This window comes from Coregonus lavaretus, assembly GCF_964263955.1.
Source record: "Coregonus lavaretus genome assembly, chromosome: 11".
In the NCBI taxonomy this organism is placed as follows: Eukaryota; Metazoa; Chordata; class Actinopteri; order Salmoniformes; family Salmonidae; genus Coregonus; species Coregonus lavaretus.
The window spans coordinates 49,063,261-49,083,732 of NC_139998.1; the positions used below are offsets into that span (position 1 = coordinate 49,063,261).

The following is a 20,472-nucleotide window of genomic DNA, read 5'->3' on the forward strand; positions in this document are numbered from 1 at the left end:
ACCGTCTCTCGATGGGGGTGCTGTAAGGTGTGAAGTGACTTGCAAAAATGACCTGCAGAGGAAGAGCACGAGCCAAAAAACAAAACCACACTAAAAGCTTCCATAAACCCTTTCAGTTCTGATTTCCGATGACAACATACTATGGAACCTTCTCGAAAAGAAGGCACTTGGTTTCCCCCTCCAGCCCACTCTCCCCCGTCCTCTTTTTCCCACACACTCATTCTTCCCCTCGCATTATCAGTCATATCTGACCACAGACAGCCTTGAAAGTGGCAGAAGATGACACTATTTCACCCTCACTTTTTCCATTAAAGTTGTATATAGGCCTTCAGCATTCCCCTTTATGACTATTAACAGGCCCACAAAACAAAGCTAATGATAGCCCTCTAATGTTGCTCACTAAAACAAAATGATAATTTCAACATTATCCAGACTCATTTCGCCATCTGAAGTAGCTTATTGTCTAGCCATTTATCCATGAGCCATACAAAATGTATTTTCAATGCTTAAACATGTGAAATGATGTTCCCAATGCTAAAATATACTCCTTATGCTAAAATATGCCAGAAATAGATTCCCAAATCTAAAATATGCCATACAAAATATATTCCAAAAGCTAAAGTATGTGGACACCTGCTCGTCGAACATCTCATTCCAAAATCATGGGCATTAATTCAATCATCATTAATCATGGGCACTGATCAACAAACTATTTCTGTATGACCTTCCTTTGTGCACGGGGGCATTGTCATGCTGACACAGGAAAGGGCCTTCCCCAAATTGTTGCCACAAAGTTGGAAGCACAGAATCGTCTACAATGTCATTGTATGCTGTAGCGTTAATATTTCCCTTCACTGGAACTAAGGGGCCTAGCCCGAACCATGAAAAACAACCACAGAACATTATTCCTCCTCCACCAAACTTTACAGTTGGCGCTATGCATTTGGGCAGATTGCGTTCTCCCAGCATCCGCCAAACCCAGATTTGTCCGTCGGACTGCCAGATGGTGAAGCATGATTCATCACTCCAGAGAACACGTTTCGACTGCTCCAGAGTCCAATGGCGGCGAGCTTTACACCACTCCAGCCGATGCTTGGCATTGCGCATGGTGATCTTAGGCTTGTGTGCGGCTGCTCGGCCATGGAAACCCATTTCATGAAGCTCCCGACGAACAGTTCTTGTGCTGACGGAACTCGGTAGTGAGTGTGTTGCAACCGAGGACAGACGATTTCTAAGTGCTACCCGCTTCTGCACTCGGCGGTCCCATTCTGTGAGCTTGTGTGGCCTACCACTTCGCAGGTGAGCCCGTTGTTGCTCCTAGACGTTTCCACTTCACAATAACAGCACTTACAGTTGACCGGGGCAGCTCTAGCAGGGCAGAAGTTTGAGAAACTGACTTGTTGGAAAGGTGTCATTAGCACTGAGCTCTTCAGTAAGGCCATTCTACTGCCAATGTTTGTCTATGGGGATTGCATGGCTGCGTGCTCGATTTTATACACCTGTCAGCAACAGGTGTGGCTGAAATTACTGAATCCACTAATTTGAAAGGGTGTCCACATACTTTTGGATATATAGTGTATTTTGGAGGCAATGACAGCTTGGGGCTATGCAGAGCAATGAGAACCAAAACAAACTAAGGCTGAGTTCTAAGTGGCACCCTATGACCTATGTAATGCACTACTTGCCAAAAGTATTGCATTATATAGGGAATAGGGTTCCATTTGGGACACAGCCTAAGTATAAGCTAACCTTGAGCCACTGAAGGAATATGCAAGTGTTCGTGAGGCTCAGCTCTCCAGTGATAACCTATGTACAGTCACTCCTTACTAGTACAACAGCCAGCTATAACCAACAGGCACACAACAGTTAGAGATTACAGTACAATGTTATACATTCCTGTTCAATACTAGACCCTCACAGAATACATAGTTAAGGCACGTGCATATGTATGCGCAGTGCCCACGTGTAAGAAAAAATACATTATCGATCATTTGCACACAAAAAAAAAGCATGTACAGTGGGGGAAAAAAGTATTTAGTCAGCCACAAATTGTGCAAGTTCTCCCACTTAAAAAGATGAGAGAGGCCTGTAATTTTCATCATAGGTACACGTCAACTATGACAGACAAATTGAGAAGAAAAAAATCCAGAAAATCACATTGTAGGATTTTTAATGAATTTATTTGCAAATGATGGAAAATAAGTATTTGGTCACCTACAAACAAGCAAGATTTCTGGCTCTCACAGACCTGTAACTTCTTCTTTAAGAGGCTCCTCTGTCCTCCACTCGTTACCTGTATTAATGGCACCTGTTTGAACTTGTTATCAGTATAAAAGACACCTGTCCACAACCTCAAACAGTCACACTCCAAACTCCACTATGAGAAACAAAATTGTAGACCTGCACCAGGCTGGGAAGACTGAATCTGCAATAGGTAAGCAGCTTGGTTTGAAGAAATCAACTGTGGGAGCAATTATTAGGAAATGGAAGACATACAAGACCACTGATAATCTCCCTCGATCTGGGGCTCCACGCAAGATCTCACCCCGTGGGGTCAAAATGATCACAAGAACGGTGAGCAAAAATCCCAGAACCACACAGGGGGACCTAGTGAATAACCTGCAGAGAGCTGGGACCAAAGTAACAAAGCCTACCATCAGTAACACACTACGCTGCCAGGGACTCAAATCCTGCAGTGCCAGACGTGTCCCCCTACTTAAGCCAGTACATGTCCAGGCCCGTCTGAAGTTTGCTAGAGTGCATTTGGATGATCCAGAAGAGGATTGGGAGAATGTCATATGGTCAGATGAAACCAAAATAGAACTTTTTGGTAAAAACTCAACTCGTCGTGTTTGGAGGACAAAGAATGCTGAGTTGCATCCAAAGAACACCATACCTACTGTGAAGCATGGGGGTGGAAACATCATGCTTTGGGGGTGTTTTTCTGCAAAGGGACCAGGACGACTGATCCGTGTAAAGGAAAGAATGAATGGGGCCATGTATCGTGAGATTTTGAGTGAAAACCTCCTTCCATCAGCAAGGGCATTGAAGATGAAACGTGGCTGGGTCTTTCAGCATGACAATGATCCCAAACACACCGCCCGGGCAATGAAGGAGTGGCTTCGTAAGAAGCATTTCAAGGTCCTGGAGTGGCCTAGCCAGTCTCCAGATCTCAACCCCATAGAAAATCTTTGGAGGGAGTTGAAAGTCCGTGTTGCCCAGCGACAGCCCCAAAACATCACTGCTCTAGAGGAGATCTGCATGGAGGAATGGGCCAAAATACCAGCAACAGTGTGTGAAAACCTTGTGAAGACTTACAGAAAACGTTTGACCTGTGTCATTGCCAACAAAGGGTATATAACAAAGTATTGAGAAACTTTTGTTATTGACCAAATACTTATTTTCCACCATAATTTGCAAATAAATTAATTAAAAATCCTACAAATGTGATTTTCTGGAGAAAAAAATTCTCATTTTGTCTGTCATAGTTGACGTGTACCTATGATGAAAATTACAGGCCTCTCTCATATTTTTAAGTGGGAGAACTTGCACAATTGGTGGCTGACTAAATACTTTTTTTCCCCACTGTATGTCAACGTTGGGGTCAATTCCAATTCAATAAATCCATTGAAATTCAATTCAGAGTGTTGAAAATGGTTCTTGATTTGAATTTCAATGCATGATGACCTAATGTGAGAAGTAGCCATTGAACTGAGCCCAGCTGACATGAAATGCATGAATCTGAGACAAGCACAGTGTTCTCTACTAGACCTGACAGACTGCGTGCACTGGGGGAATATTGGCTAGCTCTCTGTTGCATAATGGTGCCTGCCTTACCTGGCTGAAAGCGTTTGAATATTGAAATGACTGCACTTACCTAAGGATTCAAAACAGCCATTTCAGGAAAAACTGGGTCGGATTTTGACTTCGATGACCAATCTCAAACACACACACACACGCACAGGTATACATGCTGGGTGAAGAGTAAGGTCTCATTTGAGCACAAAAATACATCTCTAACTGAAACAAACTGACAGTTGTAATTTCGTTAGCGTCCTGAGGTGAAGCTGACTGGAGAGAGGGAAAAGATGTCCATGAGAACACACCGACTGAACTATAGCTACAACTACAACGTTTCAGTGTATCAACGCACACACACACGCTACAATCTACACCGTCTCCTACAAGACAGCAGGAAAGATAAAGTTCTCTCGCTCCTGCAAAAAAAGTGTTTCCTTTAGCCGTTCTCAGGCAGTTAGAGTGCATGAACAGAGTTGAGTTGCCGAAGTAGCCAGGAATGAGGAGGGACTTAGACCTACCACAGGTTTGGGAGGCTTGGAGAGGGCCACCAGGCTAGCCAGGATATCCTCCTCACAGATCTGGTTGATGACGTGGGCGTCGTACGCCACCGTGATAGAGATCTCTTCCATCATTTTGGCACAGGGCAGTCGATTCCACAGGTGGGTGAAGAGGAGAACAGTAAAGGAGTGGAAGAAAGAAGTGCAGAGGAAGAGTGGAGTCAACAGGTCTGTCAGAGAGCCTGAGGAGTGACTGGCCTCTTTCAATGTCCCTCAGGGTACAAGCCACACCCCTAAGGGAGGGAGTGATTGAGCGAGGGAGGAGGGAGCCCTGCAGAACAACACACCTGTTGTCTCTTCTCCCTCTGCTGCTTGGTGTTCTGAAGCGTGTTGTGAGGAGGATAGTGTCTTTCGTTCCCCCTCTTCCTCAGAAGAGTATTTCCCCTCCTCTATTCTTCATTTGTTGGTCCTCTTCCGTGGCGTTTTTCCCGCTCCTCTCGGGTTGCACTCCTGGTATTATTTTCCACTCTCTTCGGTCTTGGTAAGATGAAGTTTGGTTTAGTCGCACTCTGAGTCGGCTACACACACACACAACTGTGTGAGGAAGTGTTGGAACTGTCAGACCACAATGACTCGATGTGGTAAGTGCCTCCGCAGTCTGCACACGTCACACACTGTGTGTGTCCTCCCCAAAAAAGTTTAAAAACGAAAACAACGAATAAAAAGAAGAAAAAAAATATGACTGCAATTCAAATCAAGTCCCAAAGTTTACGCTTTCAATTCAAGGTGCCACAAAAAAGCTAAACCACACAGCTGTCTGCAGCGTTGCCTGCAGCCAGACTCATCAGGACCCCATCGTGGTTAGCTTTAGTAGTTCCTGCTGAGGCTCTGCCCAGCTCTCTCTTAGGAGAGCTCCCTGGTGGGGAAAGGCACTGTATACAACATTCTCATCCTTTATTCCTCCTTCTCTTCTTTCTTCCTTCTCTCAAGGGAGTAGCGTCTAAGAAACAGCAATCTCTCTCCCCCTCTCCCTCCCCCTCCCTCTCTCCCCCTCTCCCTCCCTCTCTCCCCCTCTCCTAACTTGTGAAACCAGAGGGATTTCAAAGGCAGGCAGAAGAAATTATCAAATCAAGCTCCTTCAGTGGCAATCCAGAGTTGGTTTTGAATGGATTTAAAATACTAAAAAAAGGTTCCAAGGCCTCGATAAGTCTTATTTTTGTCCTGGAAATGTCTCAATGTTTCCTCAACATCGTCCTTGGGGCGTTTAAGGGCTGTGAAATGTAAATTATTTCCCATAATCCGGGGGGGTTGTTAGTCGTTGAAAGCTTAGCCTCGCTTCCCAACTAGCAGGTGCCAGTGAATTATTGTACTCGACTAAGCTGCTTAGGAGTCAAGTTGATCCGCTTCAGACATCAACTAATAAAATGTAAGGACAATTTAAATTGAGCAGGCTAGCTTAGCTTTCCTTCCTTGGCTCTCATGAACATATTCATGAGGTTTATCATCAACTGCTTCAACTCTGCGCTTGTCCGTGGTAAAGTATAGATTCATTGACGGTATGATGGTTGTGGTCGCCGGTAGACACTGTGATTCATTGATTCTTATGACACCAAGTGATGAGAGTATCTCTCGGACTCACTCCATGAGATTTGTCTCCTGAGAGAAGGGAACACGCATGCACATACACACCTTCCAGAAAATATTTTTTTAGTTCCACAAAAAGATGTGAAAAACGTGTTCAAAAAGGACAAGATGCAAAAATAGAGTGGCTAATTTGTGCCCATAGGCGACGTTGTTGCTGGTCATGTCTGGTGAGGACCTGCCTTACAACAGGCCTACAAGCCCTCAGTCCAGCCTCTCTCAGCCTATTGTGGACAGTCTGAGCACTGATGGAGGGATTGTGTGTTCCTGGTGTAACTAGGGCAGTTGTTGTTGCCATCCTGTACCTGTCCCGCAGGTGTGATGTTCGGATGTACCGATCCTGTGCAGGTTTCCCACGGGGGGCCAGTATGAAAAAAATGTATGCACTCACTAACTGTAAGTCGCTCTGGATAAGAGCGTCTGCTAAATGACTAAAATGTAATTTAAATGTAATTCTGGAGACTCTTCTCTGTCAAAACACCTCAGGCACAATGTCACTTCAGAGGACATTGAAGGGAGAATTTAAATCCCAAGATGCGAGGGCTGCTGCTGCTCATTCCTCACACACACGGTCAGTTCCCTCTCTCTTGCTGGATGGGTTTTAAAATCAGGCAATTCATGATTTTTTTTATATTTTTTTGATTTCACCTTTATTTAACCAGGTAAGCCAGTTGAGAACAAGTTCTCATTTACAACTGCGACCTGGCCAAGATAAAGCAAAGCAGTGCGATAAAAACAACAACAGAGTTAACATATGGGGTAAAACAAACATAAAGTCAAAAAATACAACAGAAAATATATATACAGTGTGTGCAAATGTAGCAAGTTATGGAGGTAAGGCAATAAATAGGCTATAGTGCAAAATAATTACAATTAGTATTAACACTGGAATGATAGATGTGCAAGAGATTATGTGCAAATAGAGATACTGGGGTGCAAATGAGCAAAATAAATAACAATATAGGGATGAGGTAGTTGGGTGGGCTAATTTCAGATGGGCTGTGTACAGGTACAGTGATCGGTAAGGTGCTCTGACAACTGATGCTTAAAGTTAGTGAGGGAGATAAGAGTCTCCAGCTTCATGAGTGGTGGGGTCCTGTCACACACACACGGTTGTGCCATTCTGTTGTGTGTGTCTTCTGCGAAGTCAATGGGGGTTGACGTGCTGACGCTGCTTCTTGTATGGTCCTCCCTTGTGTGTGTGTGTGTGTGAGAGAGTGAGTGAGTGTGGGGGGGAAGGGAGAGAGTGGTTGGTAACAGTTTAACAATTTCTCCCTGCCCTGGGTCAGAGTCAAGGCAGTTGCTTGGATGCCCCAGAGCACGAAAGTCCTTCGTATTACACAGCAGTTCCTAGGCCAGTCAGTCAGCTATTCACAAGGTTACTATTACACGTTAAGCCACCACAATCACCGTCAAGACCGTCTTTTAGCCGCCAGTCAATTTGATTTCTTCCTCTTTGGGTCGAGTGGTTAAACCAAAACAAACAGCCATGCAGGCTCAGAGTACAGGCTGGTTTCATCTCGTCTTCAGTCATGCTGCAGAGTTTATCTACACCCAAAGGTGATTGAAATCTCTACCAGCACCTGCCCATGTGACTGTTTGTGCGTGAAAGAGTCTCACTCACTCTCTCACAAAGTCTCAACTCTCTCACAAAGTTGAGCCAAATAAAGTCTCTCTAGACACTTGAGAGTAGATCCAGAATCAATGTACAGCTGCTAGTTGAAAAATACAGAGATTAGGAGTTTTCCTCCACTTCCTTGTCCTATTGCTGCTGACTCACTGTGTGTGTGTGAAGAGCGAATACATTTCTCAGGGCAAAATGACTCAGAAGATCGCACATTGGCATATAACACCATAGTACTGCAGGGGCAGTGTGTGTGTGTGCCCAAGCACGCGCGCAACAGTTTTTTATCATGTCAGTATGTGAGAAGGTGAAGAAATATTACTCAAACATTTAGCAGATCATTTTCTTCCAGAAGCTTTCAAAGACAAGCTTGTACGAGACAATAATTACATAATAACGTATGCAGAGTGTCTACACTCAGGATATCCTGTGATTAGACATACACAGGGGAGAGGTGGAGGGAGAGAGAGATGCATTTATAGATGCAGAGAGACGCAGGGATGGGTGCGGATGGAGAGAATGATCTCTTCCATCACTATTCTTCCTTCCTGTAAAATCTCAAAAGCTCCCTGCTTTCTGGTTTGCCCCCGATACACAGTTGCAAAGCAAGCTAAACACACACACACACACAGAACATACGAGCACACACACACACAGAACATACGAGCACACACACACACACACACACACACACACAGAACATACGAGCACACACACACAGAACATACGAGCACACACACACAGAACATACGAGCACAGACACACAGAACATACGCGCCCACACACACAGAACATACGAGCACACACACACAGAACATACGAGCACACACCAGAACATACGAGCACACACACAGAACATACGAGCACACACACACACACACACAGAACATACGAGCACACACACAGAACATATGAGCACACACACACACAGAACATACGAGCACACACACACACACAGAACATACGAGCACACACACAAAACATACGAGCACACACACACGGGAGCTGCTGCGTAAGAGTGTGTGCATGCGTGTTAAGACTTGAGTCTGTGATGCTCTGCTGCCATCTCTCTGTGTGTCTGTGTGTCTGCGTGCACGCGTGCGTGCAGGCAGCCTTAAGCCACTTCTTCTGACCTCAGCACATTCCCCAAATACCACAGATCTCATTATATTCTCCATGTGGGAGGAGGTAGGAGGTATAGTGTACATCTACAACCACACACTGACAGGGCGCGGATGTGGTGTGCCATTCGATATAGAAGATATTGAGAGAAGGAAATATGTTTACAAGGAAACATCAAGTTACATTTTATTGTCACGTGCACTAATACAGTGCAATTACTTTCTTGCTTGCTCTTTCCCAACAATATCAGTAGTATTATAAAACATAAAATCAAGTAGAACAAAAACACTTGACTTTTTAAAATGTTTTATAGTACTACTGATAAGAAGAACACGAGAAAGCTAGATACAGTGTCAGTTCCAGGGTCAGTGCCAATACCATACTTACAATGTGCAGAGATACTGGAGTGGTAGGGGTAGATATCATCATAACCTGTTTGGCTATGATGGCAAACCTGGCTTAGAAGTCATGTATCCAATTCAACTAGACTGACAATTCCACATCTCTGAAAATAAAACCGGACTTCGCCCAGTCGGAAGCATATGCTCACTTTTGGACCAGTGGTCGGTGCAGTGTGTGAAACAGAGTGAACAGAAAACAGAGAATAATGGTTCCTACCTTGATGTTGCAGGCCTGTTCCATGAGCCTGCGGGCGTTCTCTGCAGCCCGGTAGCGTTTGGGCAGCTGGACCCGGAAGAACTTCAGAGCCCCCTCAAAGTCAGTCTGAAGCAGGTCCTCCTTGGACGTCTGAGGAGAAAAGATAAGATAAGCTCAGCCAATAGAATAGGGTATAACGGAGAGAGAGAGAGAGAGAGAGACAGAGAATCCATTTAATTCAATCTATCTGCTATGTGTTTGGCCCAAACTGCACCCGTTTTTTTATAGAGGGAACTGTAAAGGTAAAGCGAAGACTTGAAGGAATAAGATATAATGTAAAATGTTTTGGACTTTATGTTTTGTATGTAGTACAAATGCTTAGTAAATCTCAACCAGAGTTATTGACAGAAGAAAGTCTGAAAACATGACACTATAATACAATTCCAAGATAGCGTAGCAGTGCGGTCGTGTTCTCTTGTGTGTCCATGTAAATAGCCAGTTTTTTTGTATTTGTTTTGTATTTTACGTATATATTTCCCTATCACACTTTTCATCCTTCTACTAAATATACTTTCCTGCAACCCGCCTCACTCAATGCGTAACGGATTCTATTATTTACTCACCTTTATCTAGAATCTCCAGTTGAAACTAGCCAGCCAGCTAACTAGCTAACTAGATTTTCTGCCGGAATAACTGAATCACTGGACCATAACACCGGATCTAGCTAGCCGCAACCGAATGGATGTCGAATGGATGTTGCTGTAGGCTAATCACCACTGCCCCCGTAGCACCAGTTAGCCTTGAGCCTTGAGCTAGCCCCGGCTATCTACCTCTCTGTCTACCGGACGGGAGTAGCCAGCTAACCAGCTAACTAGCTACTTGCTATTAGCCACCGTTAGCGGCTTTTCTCCATTGTCCGTGGCCTGCACTACCTACCAGCCACCTCTAGCCTGGACTATTATCGGCCAGTCTGCACAGTCTGCACAGCGAGTTATCGACCCAGAACCTATCGGATTTTCTGCCGGAATTACTGAATCACTGGACCTTTAACACTGGATAATCGCAACTAGCTAGCTGCAACCAAATGAACGTTGTTGTTGGCTAATCAGCCTTGAGCTAGCCTTGAGTCAGGCACATCTCCCGGCTATCTACCTCTCTGTCAACCGGACGGGACCTCCTAGAGTCGACACGGAGCCCTGCCGATCCATCACGACTGGTCTGCCGACGTAATCGTCTGTGGTTTCAACAGGCTTCCCGTTGCGACGACCACGAAGATCCATCTGCTAGCCCCGGCCCGCTAGCACACGCCAACTACAACCGTGCTTCCTGCTCGCTATGCTGAAGCACCAATTTGAACTGCTCTCAGAATCACATATTGCTGTTCACTGGACCTTATGATCACTCAGCTGCACAGCTGCTGCCTTCTGGACTGTTCCTTTACACAGTACCCGTGTGGCGGCAGGTAGCTTAGAGGTTAAGAGCGTTGTGCCAGTAAGCGAAAGGTCGCTGGTTCTAATCCCCGAGCCGACTAGGTGGAAAATCTGTCGATGTGCCCTTGAGCAAGGCACTTAACCCTAATTGCACCTGTAAGTCGCTCTGGATAAGAGCGTCTGCTAAATGACTAAAATGTAAATGTAAAATGTACCCGGTCCTGTTTATTCTGTTTAGCCTCAGCCCAAACTTTATCGCCATTACCAGTTGTTGTCTTAGCTCTCTCTAATAACACCTGTGATTGCTTTATGCCTCTCTCCCATGTCAATATGCCTTGCCTATTGCTGTTCCAGTTAGTTCTTCTTATACAATTTCCCTGTAGAACCCCAAGTCCCTCTCAAACTGCCTCAAATAGTTCCTTTGTTCCACCCCCCATACACGCCTAGACCGGCTCAATTTGTGCCTCCAGTGATGCTCTCTCTTTCATTGTTACCCAACGCTTAGGTTTACCTCCACTGTACTTATATCCTTCCTATCCTTGTCTGTACATAATGCCCTGAATATTTTCTACAACGCCCAGAAATCTGCCCCCTTTATTCTCTGTACCCAACGCACTAGAAGACCAGTTCTTAAAGCCTTTAGCCGTATCCTTATTCTAGTCCTCCTCTGTTCCTCTGGTGATGTAGAGGCTAACCCAGGCCCTGCAGCCCCCAGTATCACTCCTACTCCCCAGGAGCTATCATTTGTTGACTTCTGTAACCGTAAAAGCCTTGGTTTTCTGCACGTTAATATCAGAAGCCTCCTTCCTAAGTTTGAGTTATTCACTGCGTTAGCACACTCCGCTAACCCTGATGTTCTAGCAGTGTCTGAATCCTGGCTTAGGAAGGCCACCAAAAATTCTGAAATGTCCATCCCCAACTACAACATTTTCCGTCTAGATAGAAATGCCAAAGGGGGTGGAGTTGCAATCTACTGTAGAGATAGCCTGCAGAGCTCTATCATACTATCCAGGTCTGTGCCCAAACAGTTTGAGCATCTACTTCTAAAAATCCACCTTTCCAGAAATAAGTCTCTCACTGTTGCCGCTTGCTACAGACCCCCCTCAGCCCCCAGCTGTGCCCCGGACACCATATGTGAATTGATTGCCCCCCGTTCGTACTGCTTGGAGACCTAAATTGGGATATGCTGGATGGATATAGATCTCATTCCGTCAGTAGAAGATGCCTGGTTGTTCTTTAAAAGTAATTTCCTCTCAATCTTAAATAAACATGCCCCATTCAAAAAATACAGAACTAAGAACAGATATAGCCCCTGGTTCTCCTCAGACTTGACTGCCCTTGACCAGCACAAAAACATCCTGTGGCGTACTGCATTAGCATCAAATAGCCCCCGCGATATGCAACTTTTCAGGGAAGTTAGGAACAAATATACACAAGCAGTTAGGAAAGCAAAGGCTAACTTTTTCAAACAGAAATTTGCATCCTGTAGCACTAACTCCAAAAAGTTTTGGGACACTGTAAAGTCCATGGAGAATAAGAGCACTTCCTCCCAGCTGCCCACTGCACTGAGGCTAGGAAACACTGTCACCACCGATAAATCTACAATAATCAAGAATTTCAACAAGCATTTTGCTACGGCTGGCCATGCTTTCCACCTGGCTACCACTACCCCGGCCACCAGCTCTGCACCCTCCGCTGCAACTTGCCCATGCCCCCACCGCTTCTCCTTCACGCAAATTCAGACAGCTGATGTTCTGAAAGAGCTGCAAAATCTGGACCCCTACAAATGATCTGGGCTAGACAATCTGGACGCTTTCCTTCTAAAACTAGCTGCCGAAATTGTCTTAACCCCTATTACTAGCCTGTTCAACCTCTCTTTCGTAACGTCTGAGATCCCCAGAGATTGGAAAGCTGCCGCGGTCATCCCCCTCTTCAAAGGGGGTGACACTCTAGATCCAAACTGTTACACCCCTATATCCATCCTGCCCTGCCTTTCGAAAGTTTTTGAAAGCCAAGTTAACAAACAGATCACCGACCATTTTGAATCCCACCGTACCTTCTCCGCTATGCAATCCGGTTTCCGAGCTGGTCATGGGTGCACCTCAGCCACGCTCAAGGTCCTAAACGATATTATAACCGCGATCGATAATAGACAGTACTGTGCAGCCGTCTTCATCGACCTGGCCAAGGCTTTCGACTCTGTCAACCACCGCATTCTTATTGGCAGACTAAATAGCCTTGGTTTCTCAAGTGACTGCCTCGCCTGGTTCACCAACTACTTCTCAGATAGAGTTCAATGTGTCAAATCGGAGGGCCTGTTGTCTGGACCTATGGCAGTCTCTATGGGGGTGCCACAGGGTTCAATTCTTGGGCCGACTCTTTTCTCCGTGTATATCAATGATGTCGCTCTTGCTGCTGGTGACTCTCAGATCCAACTCTACGCAGACGACACCATTTTGTATACATCTGGCCCTTCATTGGACACTGTGTTAACAAACCTCCAAACGAGCTTCAATGCCATACAACACTCCTTCAGTAGCCTCCAACTGCTCTTAAACACTAGTAAAACTAAATGCATGCTCTTCAATCGAACGCTGCTGGCACCCGCCCACCCGACTAGAATCACTACTCTCGACGGGTCTAACCTAGAGTATGTGGACAACTACAAATACCTAGGTGTCTGGTTAGACTGTAAACTCTCCTTCCAGACTCACATTAAGAATCTCCAATCCAAAGTTAAATCTAGAATCGGCTTTCTATTTCGCAACAAAGCCTCCTTCACTCATGCTGCCAAACATGCCCTCGTAAAACTGACTATCCTACCGATCCTTGACTTCGGCGATGTCATTTACAAAATAGCCTCCAACACTCTACTCAGCAAATTGGATGTAGTCTATCACAGTGCCATCCGTTTTGTCACCAAAGCCCCATATACTACCCACCATTGTGACCTGTACGCTCTCGTTGGCTGGCCCTCACTACATATTCGTCGCCAAACCCACTGGCTCCAGGTCATCTATAAATCACTGCTAGGCAAATCCCCGCCTTATCTTAGCTCATTGGTCACCATAGCAACACCTCCAGCAGGTATATCTCACTGGTCATCCCCAAAGCCAACACCTCCTTTGGCCGCCATTCCTTCCAGTTTTCTGCTTCCAATGACTGGAACGAATTGCAAAAATCTCTGAAGCTGGAGACTCTTATCGCCCTCACTAACTTTAAGCATCAGTTGTCAGAGCACCTTACCGATCACTGCACCTGTACACAGCCCATCTGAAATTAGCCCACCCAACTACCTCATCCCCATATTGTTATTTATTTTGTTCATTTGCACCCCAATATCTCTATTTGCACATCATCTCTTGCACATCTATCATTCCAGTGTTAATACTAATTGTAATTATTTTGCACTATAGCCTATTTATTGCCTTTCCTCCATAACTTGCTACATCTGCACACACTGTATATATATATTTTCTGTTTTATTATTGACTTTATGTTTTGTTTTACCCCATATGTAACTCTGTGTTGTTGTTTTTAATCGCACTGCTTTGCTTTATCTTGGCCAGGTCGCAGTTGTAAATGAGAACTTGTTCTCAACTGGCTTACCTGGTTAAATAAAAAAATAAAATAATAATGTCCAACTTTGTATAGTAAAGTGTATTTTATTTACTGTTGATATGGATTGATATGTAATAAACATGATGGTATGGGCGGGAAGACGCAGACAGATGCTTTCCCTGGAGGGAAGGGAAACAGGAGTTAACCATGTTTTAAGTAACATATTTAATAAAGTCGTTTTGGTTTAGTGAAAAAAGTTAGTTACAACAGATTGTTGGAGACTAAGTACTGATGTTCCTACCTTTGACCTGTTTAACTGCCAGTATCAAATGTCTACCAGTGTTGAATGTTATGGTTACAGTTTGACACCAGACTGAGCCAAGGGCACACTGATAATGTATCTGTGACACTGCGATTCTGTTGCAGCCGATGTTCCTACACGCCTCGTGCTGGTGTTTACAGTACCTTCAGTGCTGTGTGATTAATATAGAAGGGCCTTCTCCAAGAGGCCCGTTAGACATTTTCTCTGCTTCTGTTCTGGCAGTGTCTCCCCTGTTGCAACTTGTAATAAACCGGATTTATCTCTGATTGATTTTTTATCAACGACAACTTACCTGGAAATTCCCTTCACATTAACAAAGATATCTGTTAGCGTCATTTCAAGGGAGATGGGTGGTTAAAACGGGTTGTGTACCATGGTAACAGGCCTAACAGTAATAGCACCACCCAATGGCATAATGATGCATCGTCAAAATAATGATTCACACAAAACACTAAATTAACAGCCCAAGCTATTCAACAATATAGCTACATTACAAAAGTATGTTGTTGGCCCTCAGTGGCCCTCGCAGGGTAAGATTGCCCAACACTGGCCTAAGGCCTATCCTGTCCCAGCCCCCAGTCCCTATCCCAGTCCCTATCCCAGTCCCCATCTCAGTCCCTGCCCCAACCCCAGTCCCTATCCAGTACATTAAACCCCTACAACTTATCCAGAACGCTGCAGCCCGTCTGGTGTTCAACCTTTCCAAGTTCTCTCATGTCACCCCGCTCCTCCGCACACTCCACTGGCTTCCAGTTGAAGCTCTCATCTACTACAAAACCATGGTGCTTGCCTACAGAGCTGTGAGGGGAACAGCACCTCCTAAACGTCAGGCTCTGATCAGACCCTACACCCAAACGAGGGCACTACGTTCATCCACCTCTGGCCTGCTAGCCCCTCTACCTCTACGGAAGCACAGTTCCCGCTCAGCCCAGTCAAAGCTATTCGCTGCTCTGGCACCCCAATGGTGGAACAAGCTCCCCCACGACAGCGGAGTCACTGACCACCTTCCGGAGACACTTGAAACCCTACCTCTCTAAGGAATACCTGGAAAAGTATAACAGTAATCCTTCTACCACCCCCCCCCCCCCCCAAAAAAAAGGGTGGTTGTCCCACTGGCTATCCTACAGTGGGGAAAAAAAGTATTTAGTCAGCCACCAATTGTGCAAGTTCTCCCACTTAAAAAGACGAGAGAGGCCTGTAATTTTCATCATAGGTACATGTCAACTATGACAGACAAATTGAGAGAGAAAAATTCCAGAAAATCACATTGTAGGATTTTTAATGAATTTATTTGCAAATTATGGTGGAAAATAAGTATTTGGTCACCTACAAACAAGCAAGATTTCTGGCTCTCACAGTCCTGTAACTTCTTATTTAAGAGGCTGCTCTGTCCTCCACTCGTTACCTGTATTAATGGCACCTGTTTGAACTTGTTATCAGTATAAAAGACACCTGTCCACAACCTCAAACAGTCACACTCCAAACTCCACTATGGCCAAGACCAAAGAGCTGTCAAAGGACACCAGAAACAAAATTGTAGACCTGCACCAGGCTGGGAAGACTGAATCTGCAATAGGTAAGCAGCTTGGACGGTGAGCAAAAATCCCAGAACCACACGGGAGGACCTAGTGAATGACCTGCAGAGAGCTGAGACCAAAGTAACAAAGCCTACTATCAGTAACACACTACGCCGCCAGGGACTCAAATCCTGCAGTGGCAGACGTGTCCCCCTGCTTAAGCCAGTACATGTCCAGGCCCGTCTGAAGTTTGCTAGAGTGGGTGAATGTCATATGGTCAGATGAAACCAAAATAGAACATTTTGGTAAAAACTAAACTTGTCGTGTTTGGAGGACAAAGAATGCTGAGTTGCATCCAAAGAACACCATACCTACTGTGAAGCATGGGGGTGGAAACATCATGCTTTGGGGCTGTTTTTCTGCAAAGGGACCAGGACGACTGATCCGTGTAAAGGAAAGAATGAATGGGGCCATGTATCGTGAGATTTTGAGTGAAAACCTCCTTCCATCAGCAAGGGCATTGAAGATGAAACGTGGCTGGGTCTTTCAGCATGACAATGATCCCAAACACACCGCCCGGGCAACGAAGGAGTGGCTTCGTAAGAAGCATTTCATGGTCCTGGAGTGGCCTAGCCAGTCTCCAGATCTCAAACCCATAGAAAATCTTTGGAGGGAGTTGAAAGTCCGTGTTGCCCAGCGACAGCCCCAAAACATCACTGCTCTAGAGGAGATCTGCATGGAGGAATGGGCCAAAATACCAGCAACAGTGTGTGAAAACCTTGTGAAGACTTACAGAAAACGTTTGACCTGTGTCATTGCCAACAAAGGGTATATAACAAAGTATTGAGAAACTTTTGTTATTGACCAAATACTTATTTTCCACCATAATTTGCAAATAAATTCATTACAAATCCTACAATGTGATTGTCTGGAAAGAAAATTCTCATTTTGTCTGTCATAGTTGACGTGTACCTATGATGAAAATTACAGGCCTCTCTCATCTTTTTAAGTGGGAGAACTTGCACAATTGGTGGCTGACTAAATACTTTTTTTCCCCACTGTAAGTTGAATGCACCAATTTGTAAGTCGCTCTGGATAAGAGCGTCTGCTAAATTACTTAAATGTAAATCTCTCACCGGCAGTAGTTTGGGGACGAAGAGACGATGGCCCATCCCCAGGAGCCCCATCACCTTACAGACAGAGTCTGTCTCCCCAGCTTTCTCCTCCGCTGAACCCCCTTCCTCTGCCCCCCAGCTGCCCCTCCGCAGTGCCGCTGGTAGCTGGGTGGGCATGGCAGGGACTGGGGGTGATGGTTGGGTGGAAGGGGAAAAGGAGGGAGAGGAGGGCGGAGAAGAGAGAGGCTCCAGCTCTGGGGCCAGGGTGTCCAGGGTGCAGGGCGACTCCAGCGTGCAGTCCCAGCTATGTCCGAGCTAAGTCTGCGTCAATGTCGGTCAATCCGGCCAAGAATTGAGGTCAGAGTCCAGCAGAGATTTCTTTCTTTGGCTGTTTGGCAATTCAGCAATTCAAGCTAGGTCTTAACGAATGGCAGCGATTACCTTTTGTGGGAAAGAATAGGTGTATAGTTCCGCATCGGGTAGTGACACACACAATGAGGTATTGGATCAGAGCTACTCTCGATAGACTGGCCAAGCCTGTCGTCCCCCGATAATACAAACTCTGCAAAAATACACCATAAATAGATTTCCACAGGTAGACAGGATCCAGTGGGTTTGAGCACCGTAGAGAATCAGTGAGTTCGTTCGGTTCATTCAGTAAGCTCCATTGTCAGAGAGCTGATACAGCCCCTAGGCCTGACAACACTATCTTCACTTCATCACAACTGACCAGTGCATTCGGCATAATGTAGATACGGTGAGCCAGAACAATACAGTGCAGTCACGGTTGTAAAAGGATACTCATCTGCTTTTCCCCCCCCAAAGAAATCCAAAAACGGGAGCACGCCGTTGCCTAGCAACAAAACAGACAGGCACGTGGCTAGGCGGTTTAAGCAGATGACAGGTAATGAGTCTTCCACTTTTTATCCCCCTCCCTTCTTCAAAGAGAGAGAATCCCTCTTTTCACAACCGAGCCCAAGACTTCAATGATACTCTTCAGCCTAGAGGTAACCATATAGACGTACAGGTCACGGCAGATTGAGTTTGCTTCAGAAAATGTGTCCACAAACATCCCTCCCTTCCAAATGATGTAGTCCCTTTACGTCCGAAGCGGTCCTTTCTGATGTAACACACTTCGGAAGCTGAGGGCAGGAAGAGACTGAAGTGATTATGTCTATTAGCCACGCCGCCTTAGGCTGAAGCTGCTTCCATCCCAAACAGTGTCGTCTTGGCGTTGTGTTGTTTACAGCTGAACAGACTTTACAGACGATGGTGACTCAGAGTCCAAGAGAGGAAACAGACATGGTGGTGTTAGAGATCAGGGAGAGGCAGAGGAGGAAAGGCTCTGACAGTGAGCTTTAGCAGGACACTGGACACACAAGCCTGAGAGTGTGTGTGTGTTTCTCTCTCTCTGGCAGGAAATTATTTGCTCCCATAAAGGAGCATTGAAAAAGCCAACACCCTCAGAAGCAGAGTTCACTTAGGAAGAAACATCCACAAAGGCTTTAAAAAGGACTCCTAAATCTAAGACCTCCAGCAGACTTCCATAAGGAAACACATCCAGGATAGAAATCCTTCCAGTCAAGGTAAAGGTTTCCTTCCAGGTCCTTTGCAGGAGGGTCCTTTTGCAATGTCAGATTCTGCTGGTCCAAAGCCTCGGCCAAACGGGGGAGCAGGGGACCTCTGGAGCCACAGGTCTGGGTATGGTCTGGCAACAGCTAGTGGAGGCATGTGGAGAGAAACCACACAGGTGCTCCCACCTTCCTCTTCCGTTCTCTCCCTTCCCCTCTCTCCTTCAGCACTCGCTCAGCTAAAAAGGTCTGCGATGCTATTGGCTAACACCGCTGCTCCGATGCAGAGGTCTAGTCTGGGGCTGGGCGGAAGGACGGCAGAGCATGCGCACACAAAACATGTAGGGAGAGATAGCGAAAGAGCATGTGACAGAGGCTGAGGCAGAGAGGTGCTAGAAGACAAGAGGAGGAGAAGGAGACGGGAAGGGTATGAGAGACAGATCTGCGGGTCGATGAGCTTGCGGTAGACATCCCTGAAAAAATGTAAGACCCCCTCCCCCTTTTCTACACCTCAGCTAATAGCTAACTGATAACAGCTAAAATATGTTACTGCTGCTGCCGTGCACTCCTGATGGACTACGGTAGACCGGCAGGGGCGGGTAAGTGCCCAGAGGGAGAGGGAGGGGGAGAGAGACCGAGGTATAGAGGGGGTGGAAGGGGAGAGGGAGCCTCCGGGAAGAATGCTGTCATGCCTGGCCAATCGGAGACACACACAAGATATGCTTTAATAGCATGAAAGCACTATTCTGTTGTAGCTGGAGGCTTTTTTAAATCTAACAATAGACAGCAATGGGTATCATCAGCGAGGAGACAGTGTGTAGAAACAAAGTATTGGTTCAAATAGAAGGAGCCATCACCATAGCCCTCCCAGGAGCTGCTAGTTCACCTGGGTTCACGTCACACATGGTTTCTACCCACTAATGTCTCTCTCTTCATCTCTCTCTCACATTCTCTTTATCTCTCATTAATAGTAAAGACACCCGCCTCTCCATCTCTTTCTCCATCTCTCCCTCCATCCAAGGGTCTGACGTGTGGTACGGAGAATGATACAGTAGGTTTCTGATGACCCTGTCATCCTCACTGTAACCCATTTCCCCTCGCAGTGACTCAACATTATTCAAAATAAAATGCCAGCGAAAAGTTACATTTACAGTGCATGACAATTTCTCCCAGTGAGTAGTATGCAAATTCAGTCTTTTGTCAACATTTTATAACAATGCATAGGCCTACAACCTGAACTGCAAAGAATTCAGCACTTTATCACCAACATTTTATTTACTTTTTTTTTACCTAGTCCAAAATGAAAACTCCCAATGGTAGGGGGTTATGGGATTTTGTCTCTCAATGCAGAACGGTAACAAATAGTTTGGGGTCCAAGACTAATTGATTAGCCTATTAATATGTCAGCAATAGCACTGCAATCACAGTATCTGATACATATTGAAAATAATATTGAGTAAGATAAAGAGTTGAAGAGCACACTATAATAGCACAGCCTCATGCATCCCTGAAAGCTTGTAGAACAACATTATGCAGCATCAACCAAACATCACAGTGAAATATTGCCTGTTCTGAAACATAAATGTAATCGCCATATATATAATCCCTGTGTGATGCTGACGGATCTGCAATAGCATCCCCATCCCAACACCTGGCATCAACACAAGTAGATTG

General features: G+C 45.5%; 1 protein-coding gene across 2 annotated transcripts in view; it reads right to left on the bottom strand.

Annotated features, from left to right (window-relative positions):
* The window catches only part of LOC311137243 (rab GTPase-activating protein 1-like), a gene marked incomplete at its 5' end in the record, with an annotated part of 195,819 nt that overhangs the window by 20,364 nt on the left and 154,983 nt on the right, over positions 1–20,472 (bottom strand). The window contains one exon of one of the 2 annotated variants that reach the window (XM_084171626.1): positions 9,304–9,432. In XM_084171626.1, the coding sequence (XP_084027752.1) occupies positions 9,304–9,432 (129 nt within the window). Of the gene's footprint in view, positions 1–4,322; positions 4,434–9,303; positions 9,433–20,472 lie in introns of those variants that run through there. The other variant, XM_084171627.1, reaches the window with a different exon arrangement.